This window comes from Oxyura jamaicensis, chromosome 1 (genome assembly GCF_011077185.1).
Source record: "Oxyura jamaicensis isolate SHBP4307 breed ruddy duck chromosome 1, BPBGC_Ojam_1.0, whole genome shotgun sequence".
Lineage (NCBI taxonomy): Eukaryota > Metazoa > Chordata > Aves > Anseriformes > Anatidae > Oxyura > Oxyura jamaicensis.
The window spans coordinates 73,138,617-73,158,200 of NC_048893.1; the positions used below are offsets into that span (position 1 = coordinate 73,138,617).

Here is a 19,584-nt window from a genome sequence, read left to right on the forward strand (position 1 = left end):
ATTGTTTGAGGAGTCTTCTTCAGGCTCAGTCTAAAATTCATTTAAATGAGTCATTAAGTTAGAATTTCCTGTGCATTAAAAAATGTATCTACCTAAGCTTTTGTCCTGCCTTCACAATGTACAGACACAATGTAGCATTGCAGGCTGTCCATGAAATGATTTTCAAAAGATATAAGCAACAAATAGGAGAGAATTTTGGGGAAAGACTGCTGGGCTGCCACCTATAACAACTAGTTAATGAAAACGTTTTTTGTTTTTTGTTTGTTTGTTTGTTTGTTTGTTTTTTAAAAAAAAAAAAAAAGGAAAAAACAGAAGGCCAAATTCAGCCTGCTAAATGTGTAGTTTATAAGGAGAGGAACTGATTAACAGCCAGCTCTCCTGGCCATCCCTGCTCCAACCCTGCAAGTATTCACGGACTACAGTTTTGAGGTCACTCAGGTTTCAACTCTTGCACAGGCTCAGCTGATTCTCTGAATCAAGGTTTTACCAAAGTGCAGGATGTCTTTAAAGAGATAAATGTTGCTGGAGACCAGCCTTCTCTTACCCTCATGGAGGGAAGGCCCTGAGGAACAGCATCAAAGAGGCTGGAAGGGCAGCTTGCAGTGCTAATGCCAATCTTCTACAGCCAGTTTGTGGTTAACCCAGCTGCTACCCGCTCAATTCAGTACCTTCCAGGAACACTAACTGGGGAAAAAAAAAAAAAAAAAAAAAAAAAAGTTGTTCATTAATTTCAAAAGGTGTGCAGAAAAAAAAAAATCGAACAGTATTTTTATCTAATATATATGCTGTTTCGTAGGACAAGAAACTGATTAAAGCTCTCTTTGATGTACTGGCACATCCACAAAACTATTTCAAGTACACAGCACAAGAGTCAAAAGAGATGTTTCCAAGATCATTTATAAAGCTACTGCGATCAAAAGTTTCCAGATTTCTACGACCGTACAAATAGTGGTATTCAGTTTGGGGTTATTTTGCATTCTTGTTGAATATTGTCTCTCCTCCATAGTAGAAACATTTGGTAATTTGAAGGCTCTTTTTTGTAGTCTTTGTTTTCAGTTGTATATTGAAGTATACCTACAATGTTTTATAATCATTAAAAGCCAATGTTCTAAATGGAATCTTTACTACAAAAAAAAATGTGGATCCCTGAGTGCATCTAAGTTGAAGATACAAATTTGTGTCTGTACTTGTGTATCTTCACTTTCCATTCAAAGCTACATTATGTAGAAAATATTCTTTCTAGTTTTTTATTTTCCTTTCAAAAGTAATTTTCTGCAAAGCAAATAAGGCATCTGTTCAAATCTGATTAAACTACCTGCCATTAGGTTCTGTTGTAGAAAGAGGTATGTAGTATAAATAATACTTGGATTTTGAATTGCACTTGAAGTTTATATTTGAATCTTTAGGAGAAAACAAAACAATCTAAATTTCATTATTGCTCATTATTGCTCATTTGTGGCTTAGTGGAACCTCTGTCCAAGTAGAAATCAAAAGGGAAGGAAGGGAAAAAAAAAAAAAAAAAAAAAAAGATTTTTAGTTTTGTTTTATGAATTAAGTACGATTGAGTCCCATATCCTAACGTTTTTATCTGTCCTCTTCTAAACTTTTTCAGAGGTTTTCCAACTGTCTGCAATAGCGTTGAAATTGATTGAGCTAATGAATTCTATACAACCCTTTGGAGGCAGTTAAAATAGGATAGTTGAGAAATGAACAACAGCAACAAAAGTAGTGTTCTGTTTTTCTTTCCCTTAATAGAGCATCTAATTAAGTACAATATATAAATATATACTTCTATTTGTGGGTACATTAGCAATGTTATCTTTAGTTACTGTAATTATTCATGCTTAAATCTTTACTCCCACACACACTATTTACTCGTATCTATTTGTAACTTTGCTTAGATGATTAAATGACTTCTCTAAGTGTTTGTCACTTCTGTTAACACCAAACTGAAGGCTTTCAGAGTTTTATAACACAGGATAATGGTTTACTTTGGGGGATTCTCTTTTAACATATTATTCCAAGAATATTAACGTTGGTTTAAATGCAACTGCTGTGCAGTAAAGGGTCAGTTATTACCTCTTTCATGGGCACCCCTCACAGGCAGACCAGCAGAGTTACCCCTGAGGACGGCATGCTTGCAAGGAACTTACTAAGGAGGAAATGTTGTCAGATCTGCCAGCTCAAAAATGCTGAGAACATACATCTGCTGTGGGCCCAAGCTCCGATGGGGCAGTGGGGGGACAAAGTTTTGAACTCCAGTTAGATGAGTTGGAGGTCAGGCCCTGCAGGCATCAGAGACCCAATGCTCCCTTTTATCACAAATTTGCAGCCACAGTCCTTGGAAAACATGAGGACTGTACAGTCTGCAAGATAGCATTAGCCTTGTGGTCAGGTCTTCTTCACAGAGTGACTGGTGCCTGGGGGTTAAGACGATGATAAATCCTGTTTCCTGACACAGAAGCTAATTTCAGTGAGAGTAGCCTCTTTATTTTCAAGTCCCTTACTCTTTTGTATTATTTTCTTTTCTAACCAATCAAGTTTATGACATGCATAAATTAACTATCATGCCAACATCCTTTCAGAAAAAGACTATTATAACTGTTTTTTTTTCTTTTTTCTTTTTTTTGTATCTCTACCCTGTAATTTAAATTACCCTTGGATGCTCTCAATGACATACATTAAGTGTTGTTATGGTTAACTTTTGTCTTCGAGCAAGTGCTGTTTAAGTTTACAAAGTTGTCTTCTGTTGACTACAACTGGTTGAATATGCCATTTCTAAGAGATAACTTAAATATTTTGTTGATTTTTTCTACTTGGCCATCTTGTATTTTTGCTTGCCTTCTTTCCTCTTCTGTTGAAGAAGACTTTTTTTTTCTTTTCTGTGCCTAAATGGTTTCAACTTAGTCTAGCAACTCAGTTTTTTCACTTGTGGATCTGCGGTCTTTGAAGAGCTTTGCCTTTAATCTCTATATATTTATATATTAACCCTTGCTTCCAAACATAACAGCTCCATACAGATTGTGTTTTAAAGGCTGTTAAACTTCCTTTTTAGATCAGGGCTGAAAGTAACTGCCCTGAAAAGTCCATAAACCACCGGAAGCACTGTAACATTCTCCACATTCTTAGCTGCATGAGGAATCCAGTGTTATATAGCAACTACAATATAGGCTTGTCCTGGTTGTAGCCTCTGTTACTGGGACCTTGGTACAGCTGTGATAGGTGAATACAGAAAGGACTAGCCTTGTTTTGCCATGGTACAACTCACCTTCAATTACAACTATGTTAGACAAAAACCATGTTTTGTCTAGTTCATCCTGACAGACAACTTCAGATGTGTTTTAGCTCATGCTCCCTGAAGCCACATGAGGGCATGGACTCCACGGTCAGGACAGAGCACTCAGTGACTTCTGTAGCAAATGCAGAATTTGTGTTGCTGATAACAGTGAAAGAGATTAACTTAGCCTTCAAAATTATACACTGAAATGCTTCTGAATGCATAGGGGTTTCATGAGCCAAGTTTAAATGCATGCAGCTCAGCATAGAAATGCCATTGAATATGCAAATTTCTCATGAAAAAAAATAATGGCAAGTGGTATATAGGATCTTCTGAACCAATTTCAGCTGATTTTTATGACAGCACATATTTTTTAGATGAGCTCTAGAAGTAAAAAATGCTTTGACAAACCTTATCCAAGAATATCTTAACAGTTTCAGAAGGACATAAGGATTTTTAATACTAGATTTCCAGTTACAGAAATTGGTATTCACCAGAGAGAAGGTGAGCTGAGCTCTTCATTTGTTAACATAGCATGGGGTGTTTTCACTGTAAGAAGTTGTTACTATATGATAACAGTATAACAAGGAATGTCATTTTCTATGGAAAAGATTTAGACAAATTTAGCAATCAGAAAACATACAAAGTTAAATACTGCCTTCTTTAAAAAAATTAGCTTCATGAAATGAATTGACACACGGCAGAAATTTTTGGCTTTTACCCTAAATGTGAAATAGTGTATTTAAACATATTCAGTAAATAACCTCGCTCTATCTATTGTTGCAGAATTTCACGTTGTGCCCAGAACAGGTTCAACAACATGTTTGTGTTACAGTGGGAAGGCTGAAGAGGTGTCTGTTGGTGATCACCCAATTCCACATCACAAACAAGACAAGCTTTTTATTTTCAATTTGCAAATGGCCATATTCTTAAAAGCTGCACCTGTAGCACTTAACATTTTAAGCCTCTCCTCCTGCTTTAAATACTGCACTTATTTTTAGCCAGGTGGTGGTGAATCATCCCCTAAGCATTCTCATGTGCCACCAAGTAACAGCCTGCACACTTGCTGCAATCTAGGAGATTGCAACAGTCAGATGTCGCTAATCAAGCCCTAAGTCATGCCGTGAAAGTGCTTGTTAGTGATTGTCGTAGGCAAGGCGCTTGTGTGTGTCACTTACAGGTACAGGGAGCACCGGGATTTTGTGCTCACTAGGAGATTGCTGCCTACATCTTGCCTGCAACATTAAGTTTTATACTGCCTAAAGATTTAGGTCCCTGAAACTGGGTTTAAAGCCACTAAAGTCTTCTTTCAGCCTGTTTTCTTGCCCTGCCTTCCTTCCTCCATCATGTATTTTTACCTGATGACTGACTTTTCAAAAGAAAATTATTTCCTTATTGTGCCTCACCCATACAATAAAGTTAAATCACAGTGTGTTAGACATACTGAAGATTTAGACCAATCCTTCCTATACATCAGCTTCACATTAGCTTTAAGTAAGATTACTCTAGTAAGCTAATTTTAGCTTAATTTTGTTTTAGACCAACATAAGTAAAGATAGGTTTGGTTGCAGAGCTTTCAGAGTCTGCATTTTGATTTGTCAGATGTTTTTTAAAGAGAACGGCTCTTCTGTAGACCTCTGTCTATATGCAGAATGAACAGATGATGCCCCATGAACAAGAAACATGCTTATGTGCATTAAACATTCAAATAAGAAAGTCAAATCTCACCCCATTCCCCTTTGTGTGTCCAACAATTTCAAATTTCTCAGATCAATCTTATGTACAAAGAACCCAGTTTTAATCTTGTAGATAACAAGTTCTAATCTTCAAGAGCAGAAGCAGTGGTATGATTCTGGTCTGTGACAGCACCCATATCTGGACTCTAAATACCTTTGAGTGCTCTTTAAAAAATGAAGTTGCAGTGAAATATCTTCAATATCTGAATTCAGTGACAAATTCCTCAGCCACCTCAGGGGTCTGGGTTTCCCCTTTTCTGCATTATGGGAACAAGCAACATGTTGTTATGTGTACCTGTGTCATGATTTCAAGAAGTTGCATTTTTTTCCATAATTTACAACTGCTCTTTAACAGGAACAGTAGTAACTGGAGATGTTCTATACACTCTCAATACTTTAAGACATTAATGAAATAGTTTTCTAGGATGAGGGACTGTTGTAAGCACTTGCAGGGTAAAAAAAAAAAATAAAAATAAAAATAAAAAAACAGTTATCAAAGTATCTAAATATATACAATTCCAGTTTGTTATTTCATTTATTTATTCTGTTTCATCACTAAACTTTTAATCTATAAAAGTTATATGTAATATACAAAAGTAGAATGTACAGAAGTACCTTTAGATGTAATAATTTAAACCATCTGTATTCAGAAAGGTGAGATAAGATTAAAGATCTACAAACAACTGCAATTCAGTTTTAGCTGAATTTCTCAATATCTAGGAAAAGAAGTGGCTTTGCTTAATGAAACTTTATTCTAATGATTGTGGAAATATCTTTTTTAGTTTGTTTTTGTTACTTTTTAAATTAAAATTATTTTGTAAATATTGTTTTCTATGTTTTCAACCTTAGGCCACTAACTTGCATCGACAGCAGCAGATACTTAACAGATGATTTTAAAGGTTCTTATAGGACACTATAGGTCAGTAGCCAGATACATCCTTCCATCCTTCTCTTCTTATTTCTACAGTCTCACTGGCGTCATAGAAATAATTTTCTGGGACAACTTAACCTGCTAATTTTCACAGAATTGGCTATCAAATGCCATTCTGAAGTGCTTACCATTTTCACATCATAAAAAAAATATGTATTTTAAAGTTAGTGCTAGTTCTTACTAGGGTAAGAAACAACACAAAATTCAGAAATAAAAGGGAATTCAAATGATTATCACCAAATATAGCATAAAGACAAGGAAAGGTATAGTATCTGTGCTCATAGGTAGCAGTGCAAGTGATTACATACTGGATGAGATCATGAGCATTTTTTAGGTAAAATTGTCATTGAGATCTGTGGGATTTTTACCTACATTAATTTCACTATGATCGTATCCATCATTATTAAGCAGGAATTTCTGCTAGACTAGATTTTGTGAAAAATACCTGGATGCGTAATATTGATTTCTGTACCAATTTGCTGTGTCTAAATCACTGGTCATGGGTGACATTTTGAACTAAACCCTTGTAGATGCTGCTTGGACTTCTAAGCTTTATTATGAATGTAAATTATGTACAAACAGCTATTCCCATATGAAATGTACCATGGTAGTTTAGAGCAAAGACAGTGAATAACTGTACAAAATTTTATACTTAGAAACTAAAATACAGTGATTTAAGCTTTACCAATATTTTAACACTACTGTCAGATTCGTAGTAGAAAATGTTGTTGTAAATGTACCTTATAAGAAAATACATTTCCTTTTGCCTCTGTATATTAATAGCTTTGTTTTCTATGTCAAAGCTCAAAATGAAGCATGTAAGAAAATTTTCTTAAAATCAGTTTCATAATAAACACTAAATGGGAATCTTCATCTGCCATTTTATTCATGTATATGTACAAGGTATACAAAGTATACATACCACACACCAGTGTAATATAAACAGGAATCAGAAGAGAAAGCTTTTTTTAATAACATTTATATATTTCAGTCTATTTTCCATCTTTATGCAACAGAAAGCTTTTTCTTTTTTATCAAACAACTGGAGCACATGAGTGCTGGAACAATGAGTTCCAAACAGACTTCAAGGAGAGTTGTGTGAAGCAAGAAGAAAACAGAAAAAGTGGAAAGTAGAGTCTCTGTAGTGACATCAGTAGCTCAGTTAAAATGATTTAAATAATCTTTTGCAGTGCAAGAAGTGCAAATTGTCATTAAGGTGTGCCAGACCTGACAAAAATCAATTGTCAGTTGACTTAATTGTTATTTGTTACTTAATTGTCAGTTGAATTAATTGCTATTAAGTCAGTTGACAAAAGGTGAGGTTTGTCACTCAGTTAAGGGATTAATGCAGTCTGCAGAGTGAACAAGCAGTACAGTGGCCACCTAATGGGGAACAGTCAGAAGGCCTGGCACAGCAGCATGGTATTCTACTGATACTCTTCTGTAAGTTATCTCATTAACAGAAAGCATTTATTGTATGATAATATGCTCTGCTGATTTTATATGTTGTACATGATATAAATTCTATCAGTATGATGACTATTAGTGTTGCTTTGACAGCTTTGGAAGGCATAAAAAGAGAGAGAGCTATATTTTGACTGGTTGCAAAAAATCAAATTTTCCAGCCTTTTCCAGCTAATAGCAATCCATTTAGGTAATATTGGCAGTTATCTTAATTATACTCCAAGAAGATACATCATTATTTTTATAAAACTACAGACAGTGCATCATGATGGAGAACATCAGATGGTGCTCAGTTGTCTTTGTGGCTTCAGAGCTCTGAAGGAGTAATAAGAGAAGTCAGCTCCTATCAAAGACAGAAGAGCTGAAATCAAATTTGTCATCGCAAGACAAATTAATTTCTGGTAGTGAAGTATCTGTGTACAACTGCATTAGCCACTGAAACCTCAGCAGTCATGACAATATGCATTTGAGTATAAGATTCTAGTTTACTGAAATAATATTGCCTGGTAAGAATCGCAGAGTTATGCAAAATCCAGATCTTACCTTGACTTCCCAACAAGCTCACAACATATCGTTTTAACACTTGGCCTCCTGACACAGCACTCCTGAGTGACCCATCAGGTAACTAAAGGTAGACTTGTCAGAGATTTACTTCTTTATTCAGCCATCAACCATGACCAATTCCTAATGTCACAGAGGGAGTCTGTCCTGTACAATCATAATAACTGACTACATGTTAAATGATAAGTGATTTCTTAGTCTCCACCTCTTTGCATGCTGCAAAGATGTCATTCCCTGAGCATTTTTAGGAGATACTCCCCTGTGCACTGCAGAGTTCATTTTCTTTCTCCATTTTGTGTAGCCATGCCTGAACTCCTATAGCACATGAAGCCAACGTGGGCTGCAGTCTGCTTTCTCCTGCGTGTAAGCACATCTTACCATTGCTGCCTAGAACTGTAACAAATTCTCTTCTGTCATTACAGGCAACACAAGCATAGATGCTCTTGCTCTAGGTTTTGCTACAAAATGGTTCGATGCTAAAGCATAAATCCAGAGAAAGTGCCATAAATGCCCATCCAGCTTTTTATCCCACGTGTTATTTACTTAGGAGTTGGCAATATATTAACACATACCACTTTTTAACAATCTTTTGAGGAGATCCCTTGCTGAGTAGCTCTGGAGAGCCTCAGCACTGCCCAAGGCGATGGACATGGGCACCTAGCCCCTCAGCATCCTGTACCACTCCAGCACGAAGGTGATACGCATACCAACTGCCACCTCCACTGCATGCCTGCTGATGCATGGTGTGAGACGCTGCACTCCACTAACACTTTACATGCAGAGTAACACGAGATCCAGCTGGCTTACCTCCAGCTCACTTGCACTCTGTATACAACACTATTCGTAACGTAATGGTCATACTTTTATAAAAGTAATGTGTTAGATGACATGCAACATGTGCCTCAAGACACAGAACTGAGAAGAGCAGGGACCTGCCTTTCTGGAGACATCCAAGAAGCCTGAGACAAACTGCAGCCCTGGCTGCAGAGGTGCAGCAGCATGTATCAGGACTAAGGGCAGCAAGTCATATTGCTCACAGGTGTGATGTGAGGTACAGATCCTTGGAGCTGCCCAGCAAGCGTTTTTTTTCATATTGCACCTGTTGTGTGAGGGCAGCCTCCCTCCATCACAGTGCTGCTTGAGCAGTAAGAGAGCATCTGTGAAATTAAAACACCTGCACTTGCCAGTGCACATTATATCAGTGCATTATTTAAATGCAGTAGCCATTTTGTCATGAGGGACACAAAGAAATAAAGTATTGTTTGTGCCAGACAACTTGTTCTACTTACTACCTTTGATATACTCATCTTTTGTCAGATCTTTGTAATGGCCAGAAACTGGGTCTAACCCAACAAAACACATTTGCCTGCAAGCTGCCCTCTGTGGCTCTCGTTCTCTGGGGCTTTTTCCAGATTCCACACCCACATGGGCACACCTGCCCCAAGATCAAATTGTAGGTTTCCCTTATCACTTCAGTGCCCGCCTAGGTACACAACAGGACAGTGCAGCTCCACATTCATGAAGGAGAAGAGACCTGCAGTAGCCAGCGTACAGGAAACAAGTTTTGTATAGGACCCTTGACAGATTCCAGGTTACAGATGGGTGTTATGCATCTAAATAAGTCCTGGCTGCTTTCTTTTTCTTTCCTCCTCGTTCTCTCAGTTGTTCAGCTTATAGCCATAGCATTTGCAGAAGCCTGTTCTGCAGCTGTATATGCAGCATTTGTGTGCAGCTACAACATGCCAGGGCATCACTACAGTTTGAATCTCTGAGCTGATGACTAAGCCTTATGACGCTCACCACAAAGTCCTGCTCGCAGCTTCACAACCGATTGCTGTCACTGCCCCCACACAGGTTTCTTGCCAGGTGAGTGCAAAACACTGTCAATGCTGTTCTGGAGATTCTTGCAGTTAGAGAGATGCAGTACCTTCCCAAAAACATATGCCTCCACAAAAGCAGGTAGGCAAAAGTTACTAGTAAGCAAATCACTGTTATCTTGCTAAAGTTAGTGTCATTTATAACAGCATGTATGAGATTTTAGGTTCAGATACACAGCTGTGATAGAGTTTTCAGCAAATGATGTTCCCCTCATCTAAGTCCCCATCTCAGCTTTCCGTCCTTAAAGTTCTAGTTTTACTGTTGAGAAAGTTGTTTATCTGAAAGCAAATGGTTTCACTGATAACATATTAAGGCATTTATTGTAAAATGCACCAGTAATGTTTTCTCACATCCTTTTTATTTTTATTTTGAGGGTCCCCTCCATCCCTTATATCCTCACCTTCTGAAAAAGGTTTCTGTGGCACTGTACCAAAGATGCATAGTTGTTCTAACCTAAAAAAAAAAAAAAAAAATAAAAAAAAAAAAAAAACAGGAAAATAAAGTGGGGGAAGCGTATCAGCCTTTCAGGATCAAATATTCATAAATAAAAATGGAAACTGTCAGACACAAAACCTTACAAGACTCTAGTTATATTTGCTGGGGCCAAATGCTGCTTCACGTATGCTAATTCATGACTAATTCATTCTTGGCTGCTACAGGACAGGAACTAAATGAGGTAGTGGTGGATAAGTCATCGGGACTGCTGTGACCAAAAGGCACAATGGCTGCTCAGGTTGGCCCCCAACAGACAGTGCTGGAAGGCTTATTTCACACTGGAGTAACACAAGTAAGGCCAGCCTTCCCCCCTCCCCCCCCCCCCATATATATCCATATAAAGCACCCATTCAATTCAACAAGCACCTTGCCTGAGTGAAGACTGCATTGTTCAGGCACCACAAATTAGTCACTGTTCCTAAGAAAACAATCAGAATAATATTTGGAGGTCAATTTTTCTTAACAGCCACTACCCAGAAATGCCTACTTTCACAATAAGGGGCTGCCAGCAGTATCTCTGGTCTACTACCCTGCTATCACAGGTGATCCACCCTATGGAGTAGGAATGCTCGCTCCCAAAAGTCACACCGAGCAGCCCAGCAGCTGAGGTGGTGTGATGTGAAAGGGGAGAATGCCGAGCACTGATTCCTGCTCCAGGAGATATGCCTGTTGTGGAAAACCAGCAAAAAAGCAGGATGGGCCACTGAGTGAAGCAGTCAAACAAGACCTCATTAGATAAAGTCATGAAATAGCCCACTTACCACTGCTTCTGCATCTCAGGGTCTTACCTGCTCTTAATCCCAGTGCTTCTGCCTGTGTTTTGTTACTACTTGAAGTTCATCAGCAATGTTTTTAGCCTCCCCCCAGACCTACGAACTCACCCAAACAGCCTGGAACCACAGACAGCTGGCCAGCAGCCAGAACTCCTACCCAAAGTGAAATGGAAGTGCAAACAAGCAGTGAGAAAGCACCTGCCCACACTTAGCGGAAACAAGAATTACGTAAATCTCACGTTGGAGCAGGATCACATTTCCTTGCCTCTGGACAGGGCATGTTCAGTGTGGCTCTACTGAACAAAGAAATGAAAATATATGCTACTTTTCTTACCTGGTTTGTTTAGGGAATAAGTCTGACTGTTTTTCAGGTAATTAAAAAAAAAAAAAAAAAAAAGTTGACTTAACTATAAAAATGATTTTATTTTGTGTGAAAATCCACTTGTCAACCCCCCCCCCAAAAAAAAAAAAAAAAAAAGTTTAAAAATTATATCGTTCAGCACCGTACACGGTGCCCCCTACCCCTCAGCCTTAAACCCCAACAGCTGACCCCAACCGTTTCTAACAGCCGCCCCCTGGCACGGCGAGCCCCGCCCTGCCGCCTCTCTCCCTCCCTCCTCGATCACCTCCCGGCCTGTCCCGATCGGCAGCGGGGAGGGCGGATGCGGCAGCCCCGGGTTGCGGCAGGAGCAGCTGGAGCCGGCCATGTCGGGGTACGGCGGGGAAGACCTAGCGGCTTTCGTGGCACTGCACGGCGCCGCGCTCCGCGCTTCCTGCGTCCCGGCACGCTACTGGGAGAGTCTGCGCCGCAAGCTGCGCGGAGAGGTGGGTCGGGGGGCTCAGGGGAGAGCCAGAGCAGCAGCCGCCGCCCTCCCACCTGGCCTTGCCCTTCGGGAAGCGGCGCAGCCGAGGGAGAAGAGGCGGCGGCCGCCGTAGCGGTGCCGGGAGGAGCGCCGCGCCGTGCTCCCCGCGCGGCGGCGCCCATCTTAGCGCCTGCCCGCGGTGCTGGGGGCGGCTGGCACCAAGCCTGTGATGGAAGGCGCCGTGGCCATGTTTAAGGCCGGGCGTTGTCGGTGTGTTATAGTTTGAGTTGCCTTGTGCCTTGGTTGGTTGGTTTTTCACTAATTTTCCCATCTCTCTTTGCTTCCGTACTGGTGTTTTCGGTCTCTCGGCCCTGCGTGGAGCTGGCTCGTCCAGCACGCCCCCCCATACACGCGAGTTACCCACTGCAGGTGGAGGTGGGCACAGGGCTGTGTCCTGGGAGCCACCGTGGCTGGCTTCTTCCCTCATGTGTTCACTCTGCTCTGTGGGTTCCTGGTCTGGGTCAAAGCCACCCAGCCCTTTTGGAGAGCAGGGACAGCAGGGGGAAGGTTTTGGCTGGAGTTAAACCACCCCCAGCAGCACGAGGGTTGTGTCGCACAACATTGTGGAGCAGCTGTGCAGCATGGCTTTTTGTCAGGATAAATTTTGGGGAAGCTGTCAGCCCTTGTAAGCCTGTCACCATTTGAAGATGCATCAGTGTAAATCTGCGGACCTCTCTTGAGGACGACTCCCTCCTGCTGTAGTCCTACTCAGGCACATACACACCATCGCTTTGCAAGGGCTGGTCAGTTTCAGCTGAAGCTGACAACAGGAGGAGTCTGCGAAGTAAAGGGGCTCCGTATGTTAGCGTAGCAGACACATAACCACAACGTGATTATATGAAGGTGCGTATTCAGCGCTGGAAACCAGGGGCAGGTGCCCAAATCTAGCTTCCAGTCCCGTTACATCCCGATCACTATTAATATCCTAAAAGTTACATATTCATTAGTATTCATTAATATTTACAACATCAGCCTCGCTTCATATGCTAATTATCTCTCCTCCCATTTGCACATGCGTGGTGCTCTCTGGTGGTCATCCTGGGGGTCATCCAGATGCAGGAAGGAGTCATCCTCAGGGTTAAACTTTTCACCTCTTCTCCTTGGCGCATGCTCCTTTCCAGTTCTTGACTTTAATTAGTTCTTGGCTTCAGTCCTAACCCACCTTATCCATCATATCTTCCTAACAAGGCTCAAGTTGTTCCTGTTCTATCTCTCAAGGCCCTTCTTGTCACTGCTTCATCCTTCTATCATTTATTTATGTTTTCCTTTATTATATACATGATAATATTTGGCTAGGAATCTCCCATCTCATTATCAAGAGTTGTTTCTTAACCCTAACATTCCCCCCTTTGAAAATACTTCACTCTATTGGGGCAAGTATTTTCATATTCCCCATCATTAGATCGATAGCAGCAGCATTATGCCTTACCATGATAAGGGGTTTTCCCATAATTTGAACGCTTCATAATTAGATCGTTTGGTGGGGGGGGGAGATGTTTTGGATGTTCCCTAGCAAGGATTTCCATTATTCGGCGGTTCCATGCACTATTCCTAGTTATTTCTCCCCATATGCACATGTACATTAACCATATTATATGAAACTATCAGTAAAATGTTCGTTTGTAGGAGAGATCTAACCCATCCTTGTAAGTGAAGCCCTAATCCCTCAAGGATAGCCCCCAACTAGCTTTGTTCAGCTTCATGCTTTTTCTCCCTTAAGTTCTGCTCGACGTAGGCCAATTGGAATATATCATATTCTACATCCACAATTACATTAGGGATATACACACAACAATGATCTATCCTATCTCTCGGGTATCCACATGCTCCATGCTCTTTTATTAAAAGCATATCTAAAGCCATTCTGTTCTGCAAGGTCATTTTAGTAGTGGTCTGCAATTGCAGATTTAGACCTTCAAGTGCTTTCCTGGTCACCATTGCCAATCTGTCCACCTGTGCCATCAAAATATATAGCATTTCTCTATTCCGTGCCTTTCCTTTTCCTTTCCATTCATCCCATAATTCTCTTTGTCCTTTCTCATTGTCATAAATTACCTCAGGATCTTGCAGGGAGGGCCTCAGATCCTTTCCCACACAATCCGAGCCTTAAGACAAATTTACTGGAGCATCATTTGCGACCTTGCAGACCAGAGTAGCATTGTTACCAAAATATTCTGTTATCCTTCCTTCCTTTTGGGGTATCTCTAAAAATGTAGCACTTCTTTGGTTATTACACAATGGTAGCCAAAATAATGTGAAAACCTTATGCCAAAATTTAGCCATTCATATACTTTGTATCCTCAGTTTAGTAGGACCTATTGGTTGAGCTTCCCAAAGTCTTGGTACCCGTTTCACTCGAGTGTAATGTATCCAGGCATCCACTCCTTCTACCTTGATAGCCGTAAAGGTTGTCAGTAAGACCTGATAGGGTCCGGCCCACCGTTCCTTTAAAGGTTCTTCATTCCCATTCTTAATATACACTGTATCCCCTGGTTGGACATCATGCACAGGATTTTCCAGAGACAAAAGTCGGTTCCACACCAGGACACTGCGTTGTCGAGCTAAGGTTTTGCCAAGAGATAAAACATAATTATAAACATCTTGTTTACCACCAATATGCATACTTGGATTTGGCTCAGGAGATTCATAAGGTTTTCCATACATAATCTCAAAAGGACTTACGGACATTCCACTTCTGGGTTTTATTCTGATTCGTAATAAAGCTATCGGCAAGGCCTGTGGCCATTGTATCTTAGCTTCCTGACAGATCTTACTTAATTGCCCTTTCAAGGTCTGATTCATTCGCTCTACTTGACCACTGGACTGGGGTCTCCACGGGGTATGTAAATTCCAGGAGATTCCCAATAATCTACTAACATCTTTAACCACAGTTGCAATGAAATGTGGTCCCCTATCTGAAGAGATACCTAATGGTACACCAAACCGAGGGATAATCTCCCGTAGGAGCCACTTCACTGTTTCCCTTGCTTGATTGGTGCGACAGGGAAGGGCCTCCGGCCATCCAGAAAAGGTATCTACCCCCACTAAGAGATACTTCTATCCCCTTGTTCTTGGTAATTCTATAAAATCGACTTGCCAGTAATCACCTGGTTCCATGCCTGTTCGAATTCGTCCCATTTCGGCATGTTTTCTTGCCACTGGGTTATTCTTTAAGCAAATTTCACACTTGGACATCACTGCCTTTGCCATTGTTAACCTATGTACTGAGACAATATTATGTTTTAAATAAGTTACAATTGCTTCTGCACCCCAGTGACATTCGTTGTGTTTTATTTGTAATATTTCTCGCATTATCAAAGAGGGTATCACCACCTGTCCAGTAGCAGTCACATACCATCCGTCAGAATTCTTTTGAGCCTTCATCAGTTTTGCCAGCTTCTCATCCTCCTGGGAGTACCTTGGGAACTTTGGGAAGTTAAAACGAGAGAGACCTACCTTTGACGGAATCAAGGCCATCAGTTTCCATACCTCTCGTGCAACCCGTCGAGCTGTCTGATCTGCCAGCCTATTTCCTTCTGCAACTTCTGATGTTCCTCCTTGATGGGCCTTACAGTGCATTATGGCCACTTGCCGGGGTTTTTGCACAGCCGTTATAAATTTCATTATTTCCTCTTGATGCGTTATGTTAGCTCCTTGTGAAGACAGCAGTCCTCTCTCCTTCCATAACGCCCCATGCACATGAACTACTCCAAAGGCATATTTTGAATCTGTCCATATATTCACTTCCTTTCCTTCACTCAACTCTAATGCTCACATAAGGGCTATTATTTCTGCCCGCTGTGCTGAGGTCCTGGGGGTTAGAGAATTCGCTTCAATTATAGTTCTCGAAGTCGTTACTGCGTATCCTGCATATCGGGTCCCGTTTTCCACGAAACTACTACCATCAGTAAAAAGTTCCCAATCATACCTTTCTAGGGGTGTGTCCTTCAAGTCCGCCCTGCTTGCATACGTATATTCGATGACTTCCATACAATTATGGTTCAGACTTCCTTTTTCCGGCGATGTTCCTAGAAAAACTGCTGGGTTCAACAGATTAGTTGTGTTTAGGGTCACATCATCCTGCTCAGTTAGTATAGCCTGGTACTTCATCATTCGGCTAGGTGATAACCAATGACCCCCCTTTTGTTCCAAAACTGTAGATAACCATATGTGGCACAAATACTTCAATGCATTTCCCCAAGGTGAGTTTTCTAGCTTCTTGTATTAGGAGGACTGTAGCTGCTACCGCCCTTAAACACCCTGCACTTACTGCATCTGTTTGGAGAAATATCCCACTGGTCGTTTCCAGCTCCCTAACTGTTGAGTTAGCACCCCCAAAGCTAATCGTTGTCTTTCATGGACAAATAATTGGAAATCTTTGACAGGTCCAGGAAACCTAAAGCGGGTGCCTTTGTGAGGGCCTCTTTCATCTTCGTGAAAGCCTCCTTTTGTTCCTTTCCCCAGACAAGCACATGGGCCTTCTGAGCTTCATAGAGAGGTTTAGCTATGAGCCCATAGTCCATTACCCATAGCCTGCACCAACCAGTCATACCCAAGAAGGCCCTCAGTTCATGTAAGTTTTGAGGTTCGGGAATATCGCAGATAGCCCGTATTCAATTGACTCCTAATCTTCTTTGTCCTTGTGAAATTTTGCATCCTAAATATATTACTGTTAAGCATGCAATCTGTACCTTTTCTTTTGAGACCTTATATCCATTCATTCCAAATTGATTTAAGATTTCAATAGTTACCTGGATGCACTGTGATTCCTTCTCGGTAGCTATTAATATATCATCCACATATTGTAGTAACAAATATTGGTCCCTTGGTACCTGGATACATCCTTGCTTAGTCCAGTCTTCTATTTCCTTAGCCAATTGACTACCGAAGAGAGTTGGTCTATTCTTGAATCCTTGCGGGAGCCTTGTCCAAGTTAGCTGCATCTTCCGTCCGTTGTGCGGATTTTCCATTCAAAGGCAAAAAGTTTCCTGCTATCCTTGTCAACGGGTATGCAGAAGAAAGCATCTTTTAAATCTATTACTGTGAACCATTTATATTTCTCCTTCACAGATGTTAACAATGTGTAAGGATTAGCCACCACCAAATGGATGTCTTTTGTTATTTCATTTATTGCCCTAAGGTCCTGTACCAGCTATATTCCCCATTGGGTTTCTTTACTGGGAAGATTGGGGTGTTATATTCTGATTTGCACTCCTCCAGAATATGGTAATTAAGAAATTTGTCTATTATCTTCACTATTCCCAACCTTGTTTCCACTTTTAATGGGTACTGCCTGATCCAAACAGGCCTAACCCCTTCCTTCAACTCTGTCTTCACAGGTTGTGCACCCTTGATTTTCCAGGTACGTCTGTCTCCCAAACTGTAGGTATGACTGCATCCTCTACCTCTTTTGGTATCTGTGGGACGGCCTTCTCTGTAATCATCAAAATCTGTCCTACTTTTGATTCTGGAATTTTCATAATTTAATTCCCCATCTTCGAAGACCAGGGTGGCATTCAATTTTGTTAACAGGTCCCGTCCCAAAAGAGGGACTGGGCAGTCTGGCATATACAAGAATTCATGGGTTATCTCTTTACCCCCAAAGCGTAAATCGAGGGGTTGAAGGAATGGCTGTACCTCTTCCCCCGGTGGCACCTACAATTGTAGTCTTTTTATTCCCCACCTTCCCATCTAATTCATTAAGTACTGAATATGTAGCTCCTGTGTCAATAAGAAACTTTACCTCCTTATTCCCTATTTGGATTTTCACAAAAGGTTCCTTATCTTCTGTTAACCTATTATCTAGTCAGCTACTGTATTCTCCCAGCACCATGGCTTTTGCTATTTCTTGATTCTGAAAGAGGTTCTTGGTGCTGGAAAACTGTTGCTCCCTAAAGGGGCACTCATTTTTCCAGTGACCTTCCCTCCTGCAGAACGCACACTGATTCAAACCTAGTCTGTCTACCCTGTTCCTACTGGGACCTGCATATCCTTTCCCTATCCCCGCTCCTCGGCTATTAGGATTTCCTCTTCCCTTACCCCTTAATCCCAAACCTCCTCGCCCCTGAATTACAGCCAGCAAACCCTGTTGCTGTCTCTTGCTTGTTTCCTTCTCCCTATTATTATATACCTTCCAGGCTACCTCTAATAACTTATCCATGTTCCTCAAGTCCACACCTTCCAGTTTCTGTAGCTTTTTCTGAATATCTTCCTGTGACTGCCCTAAGAAAAAAAGGGCTAGTTGAGATTTAGCCTGGTCGGTTTCTGTGTCCAAATCAGTGTGGTTTTTTTTTTTGGTTGGTTGGTTGGTTGGTTTTTGTTGTTTTTTTTTTTTTAGCAGTTTCCAGAAACATGGAAAGCAATTCCTCCTTTTCTTGCCTCACATTATATAATTTTGACCATTTTATGGTCCGAGGCACAGCATTTTGTACACCAATTTGTACCCAATCCTGATACCTCTTCAGCCTCCTCATTCCTTCCCCAGTATTATAATCCTACTGTGAATCCTCAGTGGGGAAGTTCTGATCAACATTCCCGGGTACCAATCCATTCCGAATATCCTCACGAGCTCTGTCCCTAGCAGCTCGTAATACCATATCCTTCTCTGTTGAGTCCATTAATGTGTCTAGTATTACCTGAATGTCATCCCAATCCGGATTCTGAGTTTTAATTATCATTTTCACCACTCTAGCTACTTTACCAGGATTTTCTCTGTAGGTGCCTGCTGCCTGTTTCCAAATTATTAAGTCTCCAGGAGTAAAGGGCACTTTCACATATATTAGTCCCTCCATTCCTACTCCCTGCCTGAGGGGAGCAAGTATATTCTCTTTTTGTTTACTTGTATCGCATCCTGTCCTTTGCTGCTGCTGAGTCCTATATGATACCGGGGAAGTTAAAGTTGGTATTTCCTCCTTTCCATCACTATCTTCATCCCCCCTTGCCTTATCCTGACTTAGTTCTTCTGGGGCGGACGGTGCGATATCCAGATCTATATTTCACTGTCTGCCCTACAGCAATTATTTTTCATAGCTTGGTGTTTCATACAATGTCTGTCCCTGATACAGACTCGACATTGTTCATTAGCAAATATTTCTAGTACCATTATTCCACAAGCACGCTGCCACTCGGATTTTCTATACAAATAGAAAAATAACTCTACATACGGGAGTTCATCCAGTTTTCCTTCCCACTTACAAAACAACATCAACTGTAAAATGGTATTATATTGTACAGTTCAATTTTCAGGCCATTTTTCCTGATCCTCCAATTTGTACTGCAGCCACCAAGTATTACAATAATCAATTAATTTCCCTTTTCGCATTTCTTGCCCAAAAACTTCCTTCCCTCCAATGGGCTAATAAACATCCCAATGGTGAAGATTGTGGGATAGACGCACCCTTTCCCAAAATCCCTTTTAACCTGTCCATTACCAATATAACTTTACAGAGTAACCACAAGCCAGGTGCTACCTCTGCTGCACTTACCACACAAGAGTTAAAACCTAGAGAGCTGTTGCCGCAGCAACGCTTACCAGACCAGAGGCTGAGCCTGCAGCATATACCAGACCAATGGTGACGATCGTGGGATAGACGCATCCTTTCCCAAA

The 19,584-nt window shown here is 41.0% G+C and overlaps 2 protein-coding genes across 2 annotated transcripts in view; both read left to right on the forward strand.

Moving 5' to 3' along the window:
- Positions 1 to 6,806, forward strand: part of SCUBE1 (signal peptide, CUB domain and EGF like domain containing 1) — a 206,042-nt gene extending 199,236 nt beyond the window's left edge. The window contains exon 21 of the mRNA XM_035315412.1: positions 797 to 6,806. Coding sequence (XP_035171303.1) covers positions 797 to 949 — 153 coding nt within the window. The 3' untranslated portion in view covers positions 950 to 6,806. The remainder of the gene's footprint in view (positions 1 to 796) is intronic.
- A 4,920-nt stretch (positions 6,807 to 11,726) lies between these two features.
- The window catches only part of TTLL12 (tubulin tyrosine ligase like 12), a 39,623-nt gene continuing 31,765 nt past the window's right edge, over positions 11,727 to 19,584 (forward strand). The window contains exon 1 of the mRNA XM_035310598.1: positions 11,727 to 11,940. Coding sequence (XP_035166489.1) covers positions 11,821 to 11,940 — 120 coding nt within the window. The 5' untranslated portion in view covers positions 11,727 to 11,820. The remainder of the gene's footprint in view (positions 11,941 to 19,584) is intronic.